Source organism: Protopterus annectens, chromosome 9.part0 (genome assembly GCF_019279795.1).
Source record: "Protopterus annectens isolate FY-2018-M chromosome 9.part0, PAN1.0, whole genome shotgun sequence".
Taxonomy (NCBI): Eukaryota; Metazoa; Chordata; order Ceratodontiformes; family Protopteridae; genus Protopterus; species Protopterus annectens.
This window is the reverse complement of record NC_056743.1, coordinates 264,690,847-264,713,025: the sequence shown is the minus strand read 5'-3', so window position 1 is coordinate 264,713,025 and position 22,179 is coordinate 264,690,847. Positions and strand designations below refer to the sequence as shown.

The 22,179-nt window shown below is 39.1% G+C and overlaps 1 protein-coding gene across 2 annotated transcripts in view; it reads right to left on the bottom strand.

The window, feature by feature from the left end:
• LOC122811177 overlaps positions 1 to 22,179 on the bottom strand; it is a 3,180,768-nt gene that overhangs the window by 660,204 nt on the left and 2,498,385 nt on the right. For both annotated transcript variants that reach the window (XM_044082849.1, XM_044082848.1), the window contains exons 20-21: positions 8,560 to 8,698; positions 8,253 to 8,389 (exon numbers count right to left, since the gene is read on the bottom strand). In XM_044082849.1, the coding sequence (XP_043938784.1) occupies positions 8,253 to 8,389; positions 8,560 to 8,698 (276 nt within the window). The remainder of the gene's footprint in view (positions 1 to 8,252; positions 8,390 to 8,559; positions 8,699 to 22,179) is intronic.

Genomic DNA, 22,179 nt, shown 5'->3' with positions numbered 1-22,179 from the left:
GATATACTCCTTTAGTGTTTCATTTATTTTAATCAGCTCTGAACACATTTGATTTATTTTTTTCTCTAGATTACTGAAATCCATACCTTGCATCAACGCAGGAGCTTGAACTGCTTTTTGGTGAACAGCTGTAAAATTCTCCCCAGTCAGTGTTTTCGCTTCATCTTTTCTAGTTGATTTTCTTTTGGGCTCTCTTAGTGTCTTTTTTGCTGGCATCCAGGCAGTGTACTTAGTAACTAGTAAGAGAATTTACTAAAAGTGGGAAAGTTCCTGGCCCTTGTTTTTCAGTTTCTTTTTTCACACAGGGAGAGCTGAAGTTAAGTTGTTGATCAGTGAGCAGCCATCTTGGAAAGTCCTCATGCCAGATGTTCTTAAGAATTAATAAAAACACTCTTTGGAATGGATAGTTAAACCCACTATATGGCCATAATAGTTTTAATCTGGTCCTTACTAACATAGCCACTTTATGTACCATCTCACAGGACTCTCCTTCTATGGTTAAAATGGAACAAACTTTTGACATTTACTTTCAAAATTCATAAAACCCTTGCAGCAAGTATCTCTGAATTTAAGGATTTCAAACACGGTAACCTCATTCATGTCTTTGATGAGGTTTCAAAATGCACTCACAGCAGTATCAGTTCTGATCCTAGCACAGCTGTTAGCTTCAAAAAGGAGTTCTACTTCTATTTACATAAATGCATGGTGCTGGCAGTTACAACCAAAGCAGAACTGAATGGGAAAATAAAAAGAAAAAAAAAAACCCAGTGGCCTATGAACATAAACTTTACAAGAAAAAGGAAGCAAACTCTTTAAATTATACAGCAGATCCAAAGCCCCTCATATCAAGGATAATGTAAAAAATATTACTAAAAACTTGAAAACTGCAATTAGGTCTGCTAAAGCAACCAATATACTTAGGTTAATGTCTAAAGTTAAGGATAGTTATAAATCTTTCTTTAGCATTGTTAGGAAACTATGAAACAACACCCAACATTGCTCTGAACTCATGTAAAATGGTACCTCTAATTTGGTCCTAATAGATTATGAAAATATACTAGCAAATAAATTCATTGTTAGCTTTACAGCTGAGAATTATAGCCAAAAATCAACAATGAATCCCTTAAACACCCCAGTATCCCAAAGGAACATGTACTGAAGGAGCTATCTAAGACTAAAATATTGTTTTTTTCCATGGAGTCTGACAAAATACTTGGATGTTTAATAAGTGCTTTACTATCACTTTGGTGAAAGACACAATATTTTTGAGTCATTTCATCAACTCAAATGGCTAAAAATGTGAATGCCTTTTTTACCATATGTTGAATATGGTAAAATCAATGTTTGACATCTAAACCAGTTCGAATTTTGCTTTAAAATCACTGTTAAACTAAATGGTGATTTTGCAAAAAACAATCACTTCCGTGCTTTCACTTTTATGCAACTGGAAGGTTGTGGTTCGCTGTTTTTACCAGTCACCCATGTGATTACATGATTTTGAAATCCACGCAAGTGTCAGTCAACAAAATGATAGTAAACATTAATAAATAGCATGCCCTCACACAGAAACCACTCAAACTATTTAACTAAAGTTCAGCTACTATGTTTTTTCATGAATCTGGCATACCATACTATTGGTACTTGTACATAAGAGTGGCCCTACCACTGAAATCAAGAATTACAGACCCATCAGCCTGATGAGCCTGATCTGTAAAACCAAGAACGATACTATAACTGACATCATAAATTATGATACCAAAAGTCTTGTTATGCTTGACCATCAGCAGTTTGGCTTTGTCAATGGATGACCCTACATAATGAAGATTGTTAACTTCTTTGAGAGGGTTACGTGGGTTGTTGACGGTGGTCATACCATTTACATGGATTATCTTGACTCTGTCCAGGTGTCCAACACTAAAACCCATAAAGGCATTGTATGTAGTAAGTTAAGAGTGCAAATGGGCTGAAATACAGAACCAACACAGTGTGAGTAGCAGGTGCTTCATCAGAAAGTATGACATTAACCCACATTTTTTGCCAGAGCTCTGATACCCATATCTTTTAGCAGTAACTCTCACATGCAAATGTCTACTGTACTAAAAATGGGCTCAAATTAAACACAAAAAAGTGCAATTCTATTATTTTCAGTGGGAATCCAAAGTCTGTTTTAAAATGACATATTCTACATTTTACAATAAGAATGAAATTTTTAGGATGGCTTTTTAAGTAGTCATATTTGTAAATTCTGGAATGTTACTTATCCAGTAAAGTAGACTTTGCTTTGTTGTGATGTCTTTGTCTATGCCATTTATTTCCATGCCGTTTAAAACTATACCCATTTGTGCAAATGCCTGTAGTACAAGGACATCAGACTTATATTACAGTTTGTGTGTGTGTGTGTGTGTGTGTGTGTGTGTGTGTGTGTGTGTGTGTGTGCATGTGCGTGTGCTTGTGCATGTGTGTAACTGCATTAATAAACTGTATTAAGTGAATTGAAGTGATTGGTCCTAATTCCATGCCCACAAATGCTTCAAAGTTGCCTACGTCTTAATGGAGAATTGACTTGTGCAGGTATGGTTTATGAAGAAATTCCAATTCATTTCCAAAAGGACAAGCAACATTTCTGTTTATAACAGGTGACCTAGACTGGACTTTGTACAGTCTGCCTAATCAGGTGACAGGAAAAATCAAGCCATTCATAAAGGACCCAGATGAAGGTCTCAATGAGTTATTCAGGCAAGACTAAATAAATGGCAAACAATATCCTAACGCACTGTCACATCTTCACTGTAAGACTTTGACAGAAAAAGACAGAAATGCTGTGCTGGTCTACAAACAGAAAATTATACAACGTAGAGGTGATTTTGAATTTTTGGACTAACAGCAGCCATTTATCAATAGATTACTTTCTGTTTATTTGACTGAAACTGTACTCCTCTGACAGTAGGTATGCAACATTGTGTGCTTTATATGTTATATGCTTTACTATCTAGGAATCTCAGTTGGTTGTCTGTTACTTTCACTATGGGTCTGCTGTATTGTTCACAGGTTCATAAGTAATTACTAAGCTGTCAGTCTGCAGACTATTACAAGTTTAGCCAACAGTCAGAATCAAACTCTGTACCTTGTGTCTGTGAAGTTAATACCTTAACTGTTACACTACTCCCCTCCTCCACTGTATTTATAATTGCATGTTTTACATTTTATAAACCTGCAGCCAACTGTGTTGTCCTCACGGAGGACTGTGCCACTTTAGAGTTTATCTTTTGCATATCTACTATTGCCAGTCATGTAATCGATCTAATCCTCTTATACAATGCCATTTTGCTTCTATGCCATATTTCTCACAGGGCATTTGGCTAAAAAGTACAGTTGTGTATACTTAACATAAATGTAGATGTTCCAGTGTATTCACTGTTGCAGTCCTGACTTGTGGGATTTCCCACTGTGGAAGCCCTTGGCCGGCCCGACTACCAGAGTAAGAATTTTCCATCCTCCTACCACTGGTGGATGCCTTAACTTGACGTCAGTGCATTGTGGTATAAGTGGAGTCCACCGACATCATGACCTCAGTTATTTTCTTGCCCCTAGGAGTTAGTAGCTGTCCCAAGGAGCAGAAGGTCTAATGGGTGGAGCAGCGACCCTTAGGCAGACAACGGTCAAGAGTAGGAGTCCTAAGTAAATAAGGAAAGAGTAGAAGCCTACCTGTAGGCTAGGGCAAAGGAGGGAGGGGAAAGAGGACTGCAACAGTGAATACACATACATTCAAACATCTAAGTCTACACAACTGTACTATGTTTGTTTTTCACTGTTGCAGTCCTGACTTGTGGGATGATTCCCAAAGCTGAAAAGAAGGTAGGATGGTACATTAAAGAGAGGAGAGGATGTTTTGTGGGGTAACAGATGCAAACCCTGTCCTGGACTTGCAGAAGACTGACAGTGATAGTGTATGGTGAAAGTGTGCACTGAAGACCAATTGGCAGCCTCCAGTAGTCCTTGGTAGGTACGCCTTTCAGGAAGGCAGTAGAAGGCCTAGTTGCCCTAGTGGAATGGGCCCTTACAGCCACAGGTGTGCTTCTTCCATGATGATTGTAACAAAACGTGATACAGTGAGAGATGCACTTGGAAATGGTCTCCTTGCAGACAAGTTCTCCTTCAGTGCTGTTAGTAAAGGTTACAAACAGAGGATCAGATTTCCTGAAGGCTTTGTTCTGTCCAGATAGTAACGTAGCTGCCTATGGATCTGAGAAAAGCAGAATTCTCTCCTCCCTGTTTTGTGGGTTTGGAGAGAAGAAGGGGAGATGTACTGCTTGATTTCAAGAGGTGTCAGTCACCACCAAGAAGGATTAGTCCTGAGAGTGAGACTCAGTAATTATGAAAGATGACAAAGTGTTTCACTGCCATGAAAGCCTGGAGTTCTGAACGTGTCCTAGCTAAAGTGATAGCTAGCAAAAAGGCAGTCTTCCAAGTCAGGAATTTTAAGTCTGAAAGACAGGCTGGTTCAAAGGAAGAATTGTAAGCATTTCTAGGACAAAGGTTAGGACACAGTGTGGTGTATGAGAGCTCCTGGGAGGTCTGATGTGAATGACCCCTCTAAGAAACTGTTTGACTAGAGGATGAGAAAAGATATGGATGTGGGCAGGAAAGTAGGATGAGACAGATGAAGCATGAATCTTTAACAATGAATAAGAAAGGTCTTCGTCAAAGAGATTTGCAGATAGGAAGAAATGACAGGGATCTTGGCCCTGATGGGGTCCTGATTACACTGTTCACACCAAATTGACAAACTGTTTCAATTTCATGCATAGGGTTTCCTGGAGCTAGGCCTTCTGGCTTTCTTTAGGATGTCCTGCATCTGCTTAAGTAGGGGGAAACCCCTCTTGGGATTAAGGTATCCTCCAAGCTGATAGATTGAGGGTTTGCAGGTTGGGGTGTATGATGTGTCCCTTGTTCTGAGTTAGAAGGTCTACACTCTGTGGTAATATCCAAGGATTGTTCTGGTTAGGTTAAGAATAAGGTATCAGTGTTGCCTTGGCTAATCTGGAGCTATAAGTATGACCCTTGGTCATGCTTCTCTGATTTTTGGAGAACCCTGGGAAGTAGGGGCATTGGTGGAAATACAAAGATAACTAGGCCTGTCCATGCAAATGAGAAAGTATCTGTTTTCCAGGCTGAAAGAATATTGTTCCTGGAACAGAATCTTTTCAATTGTGTGTTCTCCTGGTGACAAAGAGGTCCATCTGTGGGCTCTCCCATTTATTGGCTATGCTGAGAATGATCTCCCGATAAAAGTGACACTCATGGAGGGGGGGGGGTCTACAGGCTTCTGCTGAGTTGGTCTTCCAGTTGGCTGTGCACACCCAGGAGGTATTGAGCCAACAGGTGTACCCCCAAGGAGTGAGCTGTGCTCTCCACTCCCATTGCTAGGCGGCAAACAGGGTAGGAATGGGCTTCCCCTTGATTTTGTACCACATGACTGTGGTATTATCTGTATCCATGACTATCACCCCTGGTTTCAAATTTTCTCTGAATGCTAGTAAAGCCCTTTGTGCTGCCACTAGTTCCTTTAAGTTTATGTATTTGTCTTTAATCCTGCATTCCCACTTCCACTGGGTCTGTAACTGGTTGAAGAGTACTCCTCAAGCTGTCTCTGAGGTATCTGTGATGGAGTTTATTGCAAAGCTGAATGGTAGGTCTGGGATTAGAGTGCAGGTCTTGGTCTACCATGTAAATTCACCTTCAAGGCCACGTATCAGCCTTATCCTGTAGACAGTGGTTTTGTATGCTGGCTCCACACATTTTTGAGGTGGTACCACTCTAATCCCCTCATGTATAGCATGGCTAGGGGAATCATAAGAATGAAAGAGGCAATGTAACCCAGTGCCGGAGATACTCTCTGGCTCTAAGAATATTGCTGTTCAAAATTGTTTTGAAAGTTATTGGTCAGAAAGGATACCCTGTCTGGAGGCAAGAAGGCCTTTTGAAGGGTAGAGTCCAGTAGGGCCCCCAAGAACAGTATTCTGGTTGTGAGTAGAGTTTGGCATTCTTGGTGAGGTAGGCCTGGAATGGAAAGAAGATGGCATTCTGGGAACAGTCCTTTGTTTAGGCCTGAGGTGTCTGAAGCACGGATGCCCGTATACTTCAGAAGTGTAGTGGAAGTGCTCTGGTCGTGGAAGCTAAGGCCTGCAAAGCGGTCCTGGACCCAACTGGTGAACGTAAATCCAAGACTTGTGCTGATGCTGAGGGGGCCCAAAGGCCTTGGAGGGCTAGCAGATGCAGAATAGACATCTTCAGAAAGCCTGAGTTTGGGCTGTTTGCATTTAGGAAGATCAATGTTGGGATGACTAACTGATGTCATACCATGTAGAAAACCTGAGTACTCACTAACGAACTTAGCTAAAATATCTATCCTACACCGAATAGTCCTAGAATTGAATCAGGTGCAGAAACAACAATTAGGGATGTTGTGGTCTGGACCCAAACAGATAACACAGAAGTCTCAGTGTGGGATTTGTTTACCACAGTGGAGACAATTGTTTACTTTCTCTGACATTACTTAGCAAAAAAGGAGGAGTTCCCCAGTGGGGTACTTAGCTTTCCGAAGTTTCTCTCTGGTGCAAACTGACCGACACACGTACTAGATTGTCTGCTTTGGGCTCCAATGGCAGGAATTAACTGAGGTCATGACCTCAGTGGACTTCACTTATACTCCAGCGTACTGACGTCAGGTTAAGGTGTCCGCCAGTTGCAGAAGGAGGGAAAATTCTTACTCTGGTAGTCGGGCCAGCCAAGGTCTTCCATGGTGGGAAATCCCACAAGTCAGGACTGCAACAGTGAAACAGAAAGAACATCAGGTGTTGAGCTAGAAAGTTAGATCAATGAAATATATATACTCTTTAACTTGACAGTTTTAAGTTACAAGGGCTTTGACAGTTTAAATGATATGCATTAGCATGTGATGCATGTAATGCACATTATTGAAGTATCAGAGTGTGATGCCTTTTTGGTATAAATGAGCTCATTGCAAATGAACCTCCTTTGGTTTAATGAAGCTTGATGGGGAGAAGCCTGCAATAGTTTTTATTTTCTCATGAATCAAGGTGTACCACATTTTTTTTATTTTTTCTTGTGCAGTTTTGCATTTATTGATACTTATTTATTGTTATTACATGTTATTTTATTTTTTTCCACAGTTATTTTCTGAAAGCTAGAGTTAGCTCTGCTGTAAAAGTCTGTTCAGAAAAGCTGACACCAATTCATATTTTAGCAATTTTGGCAATGATATTCACTGCACTTCTTCTATTTTTATTTGGCCATTCAGATTAATTACAGTCTTAACGTTAGACTGAGTCTTCCTCACCTGACGAGTGGAACTGCCTCATGAAATATACAAATCACAAACTGAACAACAGCAGAAGCTTTTAGCTGGCTATGGTGGCAGAGAACTGGAACAGATAATATCACCTGCCAATGTCTCCAGTTCAGTTGCTATCTGGAATGCCTTCTATGTGCAGTCTGCATTGTCTGCCCTGTCTGTATGAGTTCTCACCAGGTATCCCAGTTTCCTTCCACCTTTCATAGACATGCCATTATGTGGACTAGCAGTATTCTAAATCATCCATAAGTATGAATACACTGAGTGAATGCATTCATGCATCCAGTAATGGACTGGCATCCTGTTTATTACTAATTCTCAGCCGCCCTTTGCTTGCCAGGACAGGCTTGATTATCCCCCTCACCTTTGAAAAAGATAAACATGTTGCAGGGAATGAATGAATGAAGTATAATTATGCAAGCTTTATGAGTTTTTCTTCCTGTACTTATGGATATAAGGATATTCTGTCACTATGTCTACATTTGTGTAATGTTTAGTTTTCAAGCTGTTTCCTGTATGTTGACTAATCATTGCAATTTTTTAGTAAATTCACTTTACCGCGGTAATCTGTCTGCTTTAACTATACTCAAAGCACTTATAACATTTCATATAGCTCCACTAGTTATACATAAACAACAACTGCCTTCTAAATCTTACTTCCCACTGTCACTAAAATATTGTTGACTAATTCTCTGGTGTTCATAGCATCTCAACAACTAAACTCCCACAGTCCCTCTCAGGATCAGGTAGTTTTGCATGGCAGAGCTAGTCCTAGTTTTCACTGATTGATAGTTTTACAAAACAGACAAGCATAGAGCCAGTACAATGGTAAAGTCAGTTTGGTAGTTGAAATGCATAGACACTGTAAACAACAAACCATGTTCTCCTTGACAGAGTACGCCACCAGCTGGGAGTTCAGCCTGGTAATCAAATGCCACAACTGGAGATGACGCTGTGCAATGCTCACTTAATGCTGCAGGACCAACAATCCTTCCATCCAAAGTCCAACTCCAGCTGCCAAAAAAGGAAATAAAGCAAATTTTGTCTAACATATTTTTTGGAGACTTAAGAATCAAGAATACATATGAAGACAGCTTTATAACTAACAAAAATATATATGACTGGCCATTAACATATTTGTCTGCTTTGTACACACATACAGTTTTGAAAATATTTCTCCTCACCGGCTGTTTCTTAATCCCTTCTTGTGAGCAGATTTTGCTTGATCCAGAGGCGCTAATCCCTTCCCCACAGAATCACAAACTGAACGGGCCTCAGTAAAAGAGAATAGGAGATCTCTAGAGGCAGGCATCTGAAATAGTGCTGAAACACAGAAACAATGCACATTAGGTTACACAACTTGCTATTTCAGTAATGCTATTAAACTCAAGTGCCTTAAAATGAAAATAAACTTACTTGCATTTGATGACAAGATATGGTACGTCACATAATGTGATGCTCATTTATTCAGAGCTTCCTTGTGTCTGGCATGGACACCTGTGACTGAAAGACTTGGATTTTTGCTTCTAAAACCATATGTACATACAAAGCTGATAGAAGTATATTTTTTGCACTTGCTCTAACTGTTTCAGTGATATTTAGCAGTTCAGTACTGCATTTATTTATTTTTGTTAACTTTATTACTGTTTTTCAGCCTGCAATTGTTAAAGTAACTCCCTCTGTTTGTTACTGTACTGCTCTTAGGTTGTTTTAAGAGTATTCTGCAAAAGCTGCTCTGAGCCTGCCAAAATCTTTTTAAGTTTTACAAAGTTTTTGTGTGCTGTGAACATTTCTTGGGGCTAGTGAACTTATTTCCAAGGATTCCAGATATTACAGGAATTCTTACTTCTGTTCTAAAGGAATTGCTACTGCACTTGAGCTCAAAGCCAGTTTGTTTTATATTGGAAGGGTTCTTTTATACTCTGGTAGGCGCAGAGATCTCCATTCAACCCATCCATGGTGGGAACTACTGGTCAATAGCTTATTTATTTATTTTTTTATGTGACTGGCTGAGAGTTTAACTTTAGAAAACTCTTTCATCCTGCTGGTATAAAAGCCTCATGCAAATGCAGTTCTCCATACTTACATATAAGCAAACCTCTCTGGTTTAAAATCCTCTATAGGAAACCCTCTCCACAGTCTTCCACTGTTCATAGCTGCTTGAAGAGCTGTCTGTTTGTGCACAGGGTGGTAATAATGCAGGTCATCTAATAGTATACCACTAAACACACTCACTTTGACCTTTAAGTGACTCTCCCTTACTCTTTCCCATCTAGAAACTGTATCCTTGCCTCCTAACTCATTACAACCGAGTGCACCTCTATGCATTTCTGCAGTTAACTCCTACTAACGCCTCTAGACATCAAATACTGCTTGTTCATATTTGCATTAATAATTCCAAAACCCTGCTACATACACAGTATCAAAAGATTTCATCTTAAAGCATGCATGATGGCAAACACAACTGGTACTGATATCTGTCCTCTGTCTAATGCAGCTAAAGAGATGATGTGTATTATTTGTATACTGTTTATTTGTATTGCAATAATTTTCACATTTTTCTAAATATCTCAACAGTCAGATAACACAGACAGAACTGCATAGACTCATATGAAAGCTCACAGCTGTATGAAGAAAATCTTGCTGACGGTATGTATCCTGCTTAAATAGTTACTAAGATATCATTAGCTGTTTATGCAACATTACAAAATGAATATTCATTGCCTTTATTTTGGCTTATAAATCCAGTTTAAAGCACCAATCTGGATGACTGTTACAATATAAAGATTAATTTATCCTGAATAGTTTGCCATTTACAGTTTTCTAGTAACACTTATGGTTCCAGAGATATGAATATTTGTTTGAACTGTAAGGTGATAACTTAATTTTTAAACGCTTAAGCCACACCCACCAGAAGTTAAAGGTACATACCCAAAAAGCTGTACTGGAGGGAATGAGTAAAATAGCATTAGCTAGATTCAGACCTGCTGTATCTAGACTGTTTGGTATCACTATGCTCTTAAACCAGCCATCTTACATTAAGAGGGCCTCCCTTCACCCTTGTGGCAGAAGTGTGTAGCTCAGGACCCATCTGAGTTTGGGAATTACTGGAGAAAGGCTCAGTTTGGGGCTTTTCCATTGGTAGTTGTGTTAAAACTGTTTACATTTGCCTGCATACAAGCCTCATGTTTGCACAGATTTGCACTCAGTTTACCAGTACTGCTTAATGTTTGGAAACTTTATCCAGAGATCTGGAGTGCATCTGCACTGAAATCCAAGACATCCACTAAAAAAAAAGAAGTATATTTTAAGCCAGCACTGCACTTTGTTAATTCTATTTAATTAAATTACTGCTTCATTTTTGATGTTTGTGACTATGCCCAGCTAGCCCTCTTTTTCAAATACCAAATTCAGAAAAATCCTGCCACAGTGGATGGGCAATTTCCCATCATTTCTCCTGCCACCTTGATTGATATGGGCATCTTGAGGCAATGTAGCAATTGCCTCATGTATACTTACAACCATTTACTCTTAAAGCAAACTAATACCCTATGTGAGAAATGCAAATACACTGTGGAACTGGAGTCAATTCTCACATGTAAAAACAAACTAGACATCAAACAGGTTGTTAGCACACACACTTCACCTCTCACACAAACCTCACCTCTTACACAAAATGACAAAAACCCACATACATGGAGGTACTCACTAAAAGCCTACCAAAAGAGCAGAGACCTCCTAAATGCACACCACTCTCACTCACCACTAAGCAAAAAGAAACCACTACATATCTCAACACACACACACACCCGTGTCTCAACAAATAAACTTTGAAGACAAACCACATCAAATGTCTTAGTTATAGGTGACTCCATAGTGAGACACACAGATGTCCACTCACCAGACTGGACAAGGAGAAAGTCATGGTGAGCTGCCTATCACGTGCCAAGATCCGACAAATCATGCATGCACTCAAGTCACTCAACAAGTACCAATATGACTCTGTCATAGACCATGTTGGAGTGAATGACTTGAGACATAACTCTCTGGACTATATGAAGAGAGATATTATGGAACTCTCTGATTATGTGTCCCAGACAGTTATATCCCTAGCCCTAAGTAGTATTCTACCCTCACCCTAGATGATGCCGCAATATAAACAAAAAATGATTGACTTCAAAAACTGTCTCAGCTTCTGGTGTCAGTCCAGGGGGATCCAGTATCTGTCAGCTTGGGAAGATATGGTAGACAGACCTTGCTGCTTTGCTAGAGATGTTCTGCACCTGTTCCCCCTAGGCTTTCAGATACTGGCAAAGGCCCTTGCCTCCCCAACAGTGCATTTTTAGGCAACATCAAAACAACACATTTTCCAATGTAACAAAATCTAATCAAGGCAAACCCAGGGTTGTGTTGCTTATTCCTAAGAGTTTAAAAATTAAATTGTATTCCCTGGAAGCACTCCTCACCTTAGAGGATGCTGACGTCTGTGTAGTTACCAAGACATGGCTCAAGGTTGCTGACAACATTCCAACCGTGTAGGGCTACAATGCCTTCCACATGTTCAGACCTCAAAATGAGCAGGAAGGAACCATAGTTGGAGGTGTATTCATCTTCATTAAAACCAAAAAGCATGACTCTCTCGAACGTCTCTCAAACTATTCCATGTCCAATTAGCTATTGGGAAAGTACCATACCAGATCATTACTAGCTATAGACCCCCAACATGAACCAGGATAAGCACAGTACCTACCTCGATTTACTGGAATCTCTCACCATACAACTCAACACCTTAGTCATGGGAGATTTCAACTATCCTTCCATAGACTAGGGGACATACACAAGCAAAAACATGCTTGCCCAGAGGTTCCCGGACTGTAACACAAATGTTCTGGAACAGATAATTTGCACTCCCACAAGGGAGTTCTGGACATAGTACTCACCAACATGGGAGGGTCACAGTACTTCTCCATGCGTGATGCCCTCCTTGGTTAGGTTAGACCACAAATCAGTCTCGTTTGAAGTAACTACTGGAACTGACACTCTCAAAGGAACAAAAATTATAAAAAAAACTTCACCAAAGCTAAATACAACCTACTAAGCTATGGTATAAAAATCTTCATACCACCAGCAACTGTAGAGATCAATGAGCACTATGCAGACGTGTAGCAAATGCCCTGCACAAACACTTAAGTGACTGCATAAAATCTGCTATACCTGACCAGATCAAAACCAGGTCTTCCAGTAAAAACAAGCCACCATAATGGACTTAAAGTGTAAACAGATTATGAAACAAGAGGAAGAAACTGTTGTCCAAAAGCAAGATATACATTATTCTGCAGAGGAAGAGTGCCTTCTGAAGCCAAAAAAAAAAAAAAAAGAAATCTTGTAAAGTCTTCTAAAGCAAATTGCAAAAACTAAAATCACATCCCTAGCCAAGGATAATCATAAAGCATTATTTAATTACATCCAAAGTCTAAAAAGGAATGCCCAGCTATGTGCCAAACTGACTGTAGATGGGATCACTCATACTACACCGGAAGATGTTGCTAATCTGCTCGCTGACAAGTTCAGCGCAAACTTCACCCCCCTTATGCCCACCTACCATATCCCAAAGTATACCTGACACCAGCCCTCTGCCTAGTATCTCTAGAGAACAGGTCATCTCTGCATTCACCAAAGCCAAAAATATGAATTCAATAGGACCAGATAATATCCCAGGCTGTTTACTAAACAATCTAAAACATGTCCTAGCAGACCCATTTGGTGTTCTCTTTAATTATAGCTTGAGACCTGGTTATGTGCCTGCAGAATGCAGAACTGCAACAGTAACCCCCTGCACAAAGCGCGGCCATCAACTGACCCTGGAAACTACAGATCCATAAGTCTAACCAGCCTCATCTGTAAGGCCATGGAAAGAATTACCATAGATCTTATCAATAAGGACATAGGCAACCTACAATGCTGGACCCAAACCAGTTTGGATTCGTTAAGGGTAGATCATGCTTATTAAACCTGGTTGACTTTGTTGAGAATGTCACCAAAGTCATGGATGAAGATAAGACAGTGCACACTGCCTATCTCAACCTTGTCAAGGCTTTCAACACAATTCCCCACTATGGCATTGAGAAACTCTCCCAGATAGGGATTAACCCTTACATTATTAGATGGGCAGCCAAATGGCTCACCAACTGAAAACACACTGTCAAAATTGGTGACTCCACCTCCACCAGAAGACCCTTCACCAGTGGAGTACCACAGGGGTCTGTGCTAGGACCTTTACTGTTTGGCATCTATTTTTCAGAAATCCAGACCAAAGCAGATGGTCTTTGTCTCACCAAGCTGGCTGATAATTGCAAACTGGGAACAATCACTGAGTCACCCCAACAATGTCAACATATTATAAGAAGGGCTAACAAACAAATGACTGATGCCAAAGCCATGGTCTAAAAGTAAATGCAAAAAAATTACATTAGTATTCCTTTTGGCAAAATGGAATTCCCCACAAATTAAAATATTGCCAGCACCTCCCTGAGTTCCAACCCACTGGTGTGGGACTTGTGAACACAGTTTGATAATCTGAACTTTGACCACCAGGTTTTTGCAGTGATAAGGAAAGCCTTCTATGCTGTGCACCTCATAAGCAAGGGCATAGCATCTAGGTCAAGGGATGTTACAACTCCACTGTACTTGACCCTCATCAGACCATTAATAGAGTATAATGCACCCTTTTGCATGTACCTCATCAGACACCTGCAGCAGCAGGAGAGACCTCAGAAGTATCCCACTAAGAAAATACCGGGACTCCAAACCATGATCTACATGGAGAGGCTGAAAGCCTTGTCATTTTACTCCGTATCTTATAGGCTGCTGAAAGGTGACTTCTGCCTGGCCTATAGGGCAATATCCAACCCTGCTCTAATGGAAATATTGCAAATTCACAAGTCAAATGGCACAAGAGTTGCTCACTCTTGAGATCTCAACCTAGACTGTGACATTCACAGAAGATGCTGGAGAGACAAATATTTCTCCCAGAGGCGGTGACTTCTCTGGAATAGACTTCCTATTCATGCAAAACAGAGCTCCTCACTGACTCTATTTAATCGCAACCTAGATAACTGGATGGGAGACCGCACATTTGCCCCTGGGGTGGCACTCATGTCCCTCATGGATAGGAGTAGCCGATGTTGACCACAGACCCGCTTTATTCATACATTCGTTCTCCGAACTACCCAAAAAGAACAAATGGGGATACTTGGGATTAACATGGCTAAGCTTGTTAAGGCTCTAGGGCTGCTAACCTAGTAACCTCCTATGAAACTATGAATGCTTATACACACAGACAGCTTTAACAGAGCAAGAGACATACAGTTAGTTGCATTTACAGTCAGTAAAGTCTATTATATAAGCAGAATGACATAGACATGCCCTGAAGATTATGACAGTAAACCAGATGATGAATATGGCATGAAATTAGATTGCAGTTGGCAGTACAATTAAATATAAACAATTTACATCTCACTGATGCATAAGCAAGTCTGGATTAGAAACTGGATTAAGCAGAGGTTTATGTAAAATCAGTCCAGAAGTGGTAAGCAAAATAGAGAGTCTGACAGGAGGATTGCAAGGCTTATTAAAACAGTGTTAAAGGTAAGAATGCAAAATAGTCATAAGCATGAAGAAGAACTCAATCATTGGTGCATTCCCATGATGGCCTGCCAATGCAGCAACAGTACAAAACTAGTTTCCTTATTTTGCTTTCTACTGGAAATGCAAGATCTATAATTGTGAGTTCAGGAAATGCTTAAAAAAATGCAACTAGAAATGAAATACAAGTTTTGAAAGTTGCAGTAATGCAGCATGTGGGACTGTGGCCTTCATATTCTCATATATATATATATATATATATATATATATATATATATATATATATATATATATATATATATATATATATATATATATACACACACAATATATATATATATATATATACACAATATATATATATATATATATATATATATATCCACACACACACACACACACACACACACACACACACACACACACACACACACATACACACACACACACACACACACACACACACAAGCATACATACAAACTCTTAGGTTGTTGTACTTTTAGAGTAAAGGGAACACTCTGTGGTACCACAGCTTCAGACTTGGCAGATATTAAAAATATTTGCAGTTTCAGTCACACCATTTTGACAGCCCCAAATTTCAAAAGAATCAAACTACCTTCAGAGGAGTGACTGTAAATATTATAATAATATTATAATAATAAGTGAAAGATCAATTATCTATATAAAACTATGAAAATTTCCCAGGATAATGGCAGAAGCGTCATGGTTTATTAATATTAGCAAGTAATCTTTCATCTGGCATAACTTGTGCAGACCGTACTGGCCCTGCATGCAAATAAGTTTTCCACATTAACTGAGCTATGACATCCATGTCTAATGGAAAGATTAGTGGCCAAGAAAGAGGAAGAATTTATTTCTGCCTTTACTTATCCTTACGCATGTGATATGTGATAAGGAATGAATCAGAGTGGGCATATGGTCATCAATTGCAGTACTGAAAGTTTGTTGAATTTCAACTGACAGAAAGGTTGAACCTCACTGTTACAGCTTTCTTTTCTGCCTCTACTTATCCTACAGGTGTCTGTGAGAAAATGACAAAGTTTGATAGAAGGAAACTTGTTATATAAATATTTCTTTAAATTAACTAGGATTACTATTAATAAAAAAGACCACTGTTCCTGAACTGTCAAGTAATGTGTGGCACACGGGTCATTATTTCCCATATGTGTGCAGCAACCAGGCAGTAAAAATGATTCCCATATGTGGCATACACCCAACTTGCATGTTCACTTTCACTAAGGAAATTTCTTGCAGGGTCATCCTGTTAGTCAGTGTTAGCAAATTGCTTAGGAACATGCTCACACATACACATGCACACTAGGTATGCAGGCAATCTCCCAAATATTTTGTGCAATGTGTTTTGCAGGTGATGCTGGCTAACACCCTAGCACCATAGCACATGACATCAGCAAGAAACACTGAAGGTGTGGAATAGATGCAATATAACACCATTCATGCCTTATCGTGGAACATAATTTAACAAGTGCTTGGTATAATGAAGGCATGGTTCATTGGGTTCATTGTCTTGGTACTTCTGGTGGGGCATTACAGTACTCTCCAGCAAAACTGAAATAGTACTTGCCACACTGCTTTATAAGATTGTGCAGAAGTAGGATCATCATCCTGAATATGTTTGCATTATACTATCTGCCAGATGCCCTAGTAGCAGTGGCTAAAGGCAAAAACACCAACACCTCTCATGTTCAGAGAGGTACAATCAGTGCAAGCTCTCCCCATACAAGGCAAGCAACAGGTAAAACACATGAGAGAGATGAGGAGCCCCTCTAATTCTATTAGTCTAGTGGCCCATCAGATCTTAACTGTGAGATGATACTTTCTGCTTAGCACAGATGAGCATATCAGTCATCCAGTGTTGACTCAGGGATACAGTGTGGTTGTGCCTGCACAATGCATGAACCTTTGTCATCACAGATCACCAAACACAGCCTCTTCACTGTTGTTCTGACCTACCTTTACCAAGTAGGTACTGGTCATACTGACAGAATGCCTGCAGTAAAACTTTCTTTTCAGCATTACAGAACTTTACCCTTCCTCTGTCTTTCCAGTCCTATGGACAAGACACCCTGTGTTTAGACATGGGGAATATAGGACTACATACTTCTGTAGAGTTAAAATGCTTCACCAGGAAACTAAATATTAACTATGCCTTGCATAATGTGACTTTAATGAAATTCCTTTTCTCTAAACCAAGTATATTTAATTTACATTTTTTCCATTTTACAAACATTTGTGAATCTGTGAGAAAAAAGATATTTGTTTTGCATTGTGAAATAAGGGAAAGCATGTTTTTCACAGTTTAACTACTAATGGATGCAAGCAGTTTTGGGGCTAACAAATTTATGACATCTGTTTGAATCATGAAGGCAGATAAGAGAGTGGTTTAGTTGCAATGAGACAACACACTTACTGTAAAGCTTTGGAAATTGTTATCAAATTCAAATGAATATACAGAGGTAGCCCTATGGGACATGCACAGAAACCATAGTAAGAATGTTAATGTGTTAACTGGCATACTTACATACATACAGATTTTTTTTTCAGTTTCCTTCATGTAACATCTCCTAATACTGGTATTCTCTTTGGTATACCAAAAATTCATAAGGATTATGTCAAGCCATCATCCTTCAAGCCTCTAGTTTCCGTACAAGGTAGTTCAGCTGAGGGTATTTCAGTATACATTGACAACATACTGAATCCCATTTTACAAATGTTTGATTCCTATATTAAGTATGAATGTGCTTGTAGGTGATGTAAATTAATTGTTTACTAGTATAGCACAGTTGTAAGGCCAATAATTTATTATCTCTTACTTGACAAAACATTTGGACATGAGCAGCAGTATGTTGAACACACTTTACCTGTTAATAGAAGTCTTATTAGAAAGCAATTTTTTTATTTTAAATTCTATAAACAAATCAAAGGTATGGCCATGGGTGCCAAAGCAGTACCTTCATTCACGAATTTAGTTTTGTTTTTCTGTTACACTTATTTTACTTTCTCTACTTCTGTTTGATAAAATCCTTTTTTATGAAAGGTTTGTAGATGATTTACTTTTTTAGCTGGAACGTTTCAAAGTTGGGGTTTGGCATAATGTTTAAGGTATTTACCTCAAAGACACAAAGTAACAGGTTTGATTCTCACCTTTGAAAAGAAATTGCTTAGGCTTAAATGACTTATAAAGGCAGCTTTCCTAATACTCACCCATGATCCATAGTCAGAGTGAAACCATTTTGTTAAGAGGCCATTGTTAATTAATGCCATTAATTAAAGTGCTATCTTTTTCCAGTTTGAACTGAGTGAACTGAGTGATCGTGCACATTTTATTCAACTATTGGATATTTCAGTTGATATGAATGCAAGGATAAAGTTTTTTCAAAGTAAATTATATAGGAAACTAACTTTCATAAATAATTATCTGCATTTTAGCAGCAGCCATCCAGGATTCATGCAAAAGCATAACTAGAGGCCAAATGATCAGGACTTCTGATATAAAAGTTTAGGTAAGGTATTTCAAGATTAGTTAAAGGCAGCTATCCTAGTACTTACTTACTTAGATGGTAACATAATGAAAGGTTTGGTTAAAAAGATGGTTAACTAAAAAGACAGTTACTTTTTATCTATTTTGTTGGAAGGTTTACCTAGGACCAAGAATATTACGAAAGAGAAGTCACAAAAATGTTTATGTTATGCATGAGTTTTGGTAGCTGTGTGATTAAAGACAGTCTTACTAATAACTGGAAAGTTATTTTAGGAAATCAAGATCTGGCTGTTGTTTAGGCTCAGAGCTACATTTGCTTATCACAGGATCTCAGATTGTTTTTTCAAAACAGGATATCAAACCTTAGTAACATTCTAGGAAAAACAGAAAACTTGATGATACACCCTATGACCATCAAAGAACATGGTACCTACATATGCAAAGTATGTAAGTTCTTTAGACGCAAAACTGAAAATGTATGTATTGATCTACAACATATGCAGATATCTCTTGGTAATAATACCTATTTATTTATTTATTTGCAGTTTGTTTACCGGGAAAGTCCATTAGGCCAAAAAATGAGCCTGTTTTCAATGGGGGCCCGGGGACAAAAGCTTCAAAACAGTTTTACAATAAAAATAACAGAATGTTTAGATGGAGTTATACAATAGAAATCAACAGAATATCACAATACGATATTTTACAATAAAAACTGATAGTAAGGCAATTATCTTAGATTTTAAATTAAAGAGTGAAAAAAGTTTAAAATTTTTACATTTATGGAAATAAAACAAGACAACCACAAAGTGGAAGATGAGAAGCTTATTGAAGGAATGTTGTTATGGAGTTTTCTTAGGACATATAAAATTACAACAGTAGGAGATAGAAAGAAGTGGGAACGTATAATTTCATAACGCAGAAATAGGAAAATAATTAAGAATGAGGCCTTAAGCAGAGAAGGATGCTAGTTGGTTTTAATTACAAAGAGAAAGGTGGATAGAAATAGTGATTGGATAACAAGGATAGAGTAGGGTAGGGCTGCAGTGGAGGGTGTCAGGTGGGATGAGAACAGGAACAATCCCATCGTGCGGTGAGGTGGGAGTGAAGGAGGTTCTTAAAGGAGGAGAGGTTACAGGTAGTATGAATATGTGGAGGAAGGGAATTCCATAGTCATGCTAGTGAGAAAGATAGCAGAAGTGTCCCTGGAGTATGCAAAGGCTTATGTACTTCTAGGAGTTTCTGGTTGCTGGACCTGAGTGGTCTGCTAGGCTGGTGCATATGGAGGGCGGAGGAGTGTGATGGACAATATGATGGTCTGAAGATGAGTTTATGGGCAGTGGAGAGTTGGTTGCATGAAAGACAGTTTGGGAGATCTAACCAGTTCAAGGAATGGAGAGCTTTGCAATGGTAGGAGTAGTTGGATCTGGTAGCAAAACTTGGTGATTTTGTTGTAGCAAGAAGCTAGTTTGAACTTTAGGGAGGATTGAAAGTTGAGAGGGTATGTTTGGATGAGAGGGTGAGATAACGGTTGTGACGATATAACATACCCAATTTTTTATGTGTTTTCCTAATATTAGTTTGTAAGTGGATGTCAAACTTTAATTGATCAAGAATAAGGACTCCTAAAATTTTAGAGTGGGGAACTATTTCAATTGGTGTTGAATTTTGGACAGTTATAGATAAAGAGTTCTTATCAGTTTTGCAGGATTTAGAAGGGAAAAATATCATGATCTTATATTTTGAAGGGTTTAGAGCAAGGTGATTATTGAGCATCCAAGACTCGGTACAGGAGAAAGCTTCTTAAGTTAGTTTCAGGAGTGTAGGGAGGGATTTGGCAGAACAGATAATCATAGAATCATCAGCGTACTGGACCAGTTTAGCATTTGGGATACAGTGATGGAAGTCGTTCATGAAGATGTTGAACAGTAATGGGTCTAGTATTGAGCCTTATGGGACTCCTGTGGTAGTATGAAGGAAGGAAGAGATGGAATTTTTCCATTCGACAGCTTACTGTTGATGAGCAAGGTAGCTGGAAAACCATTTGATGGAGGATGGGGAAAGATTCAGATAGGATAGCTTCGACAGGTGAAGGTTGTGTGAGACTGTATCTAAGGCTTTGGAGAGATCTAGGAGGAAGGTTGATACAATGTTGCTGGAGTCACGTGTGTGGCTGATGGTTTCAAGAAAGAAAAGGAGGGCTGTAGTTGTGCTGTGCTGGGGTCAGCAGTTGGTTGTCTAGTAGATAGGGTAGGAGTTGTAGGTGGATACATTTTTCAAGAATTTTAGAAATGGGAGATAGGATGGCTATTGAACGGAAGTTAGAGATTTTAGTATTGTTGCCTCCCTTGTGAAGGGGAATAATGAATGCTTTTTTCCAGAGAAGGGGTACATAAGATTCTTGAATAGATCGGTTTATGAGGATGGAGACAGGAAGAGCTATGCCATCAGCAGCTAGCTTGAGGAAGTTGGAGGGCTGATCATCTGCGGCATTTGAATAAGGTTTTAATTTCTGAAAAGGTTTTTTTATGGCAGCAGTTGGAAAAGGTTTGAATAAGAAAGGGGGTGCTGAGTAGGCTTAGATATAGAGTGGGTTGTGATTGAGGAGGGGGATATGGACTTGCCTGAAGTATTATTAGGAAAGGAAGTGGTGAGCTTAGCTATTGAGTCTATAAAGAAAGTGTTAAATTTTGTAGCCAAGGAGAGGTCAGAAGAAGTAGGATCTGAACAGGAATTGTCTTTTTTACTAGGATGGAGCAGGATAGAGATGCTGCTCCAGAACTTTTTAGGGTTTGATTTATGGTTATTTTGTAATACTATGTAGTAGGATTTCCCATCTGAGGCAATTTGTTTTTTAACTTTATTGCAAAGTTGTCTGCAGCTGGCTAAGTTACTGGTTGCCTTATGTTTTTAGTGCAGTTTACAAGATTTATTGCGGAGATGCATGACAGAGACGGTCTCTTTGGTTAGCTGTGGTGCAGTTGTGGCTTTAACTCTTTTAGATCTGAGGGGAGCAAAACTGTTTAGTAGGATAAGGACTGCAGTATTGAAGAAGGTGACAGCATTGTCTAAAGAAAGGGTTTTTAAAGGGTTCCAGTTCATACGTTTTAAGGAATCAGAGAAGGTTTGAGCATTAACATTTTTTAGAGAATGGGCTGTGACATAGTTATGGCGTGACTGGAGAGAAAGGGGTGAATGTCATGGAAAGGCAGGGAGATGGTCACTAAGTGGGTCACGTAAGGTACCACAATCAGAGATACTATGGGGATGTGAAACTAGTATCCAGTCTACAATACTTCCTGAGGTACTATCTTTAGCAGTTCTAGTTGGAGAACTGATTAGCTGTGTAAATCTTTATAGATTTATATTTTGTGAGGCTGTGGGAGAGTTTATAAAAGACCAGTTAATATTAATGTCTCCAAGGAGTATAGTCTCATTTTGTATATTTGCTGAGATCTAACAGAGAATATCCTCAAGAATAGGGATATTATTTCCTGGGGGGATGTAGAGGGCATATATGCATATGCTTTTGTTATTTATCTTTAGGAGGGCCAGGGATAACTCAGCTGAAGAAAATAGGGGTATGGGCTTTGTATAGGGAGTTACTGTCAGGGAAGATGAATAGACTAGGGCTACTCCACC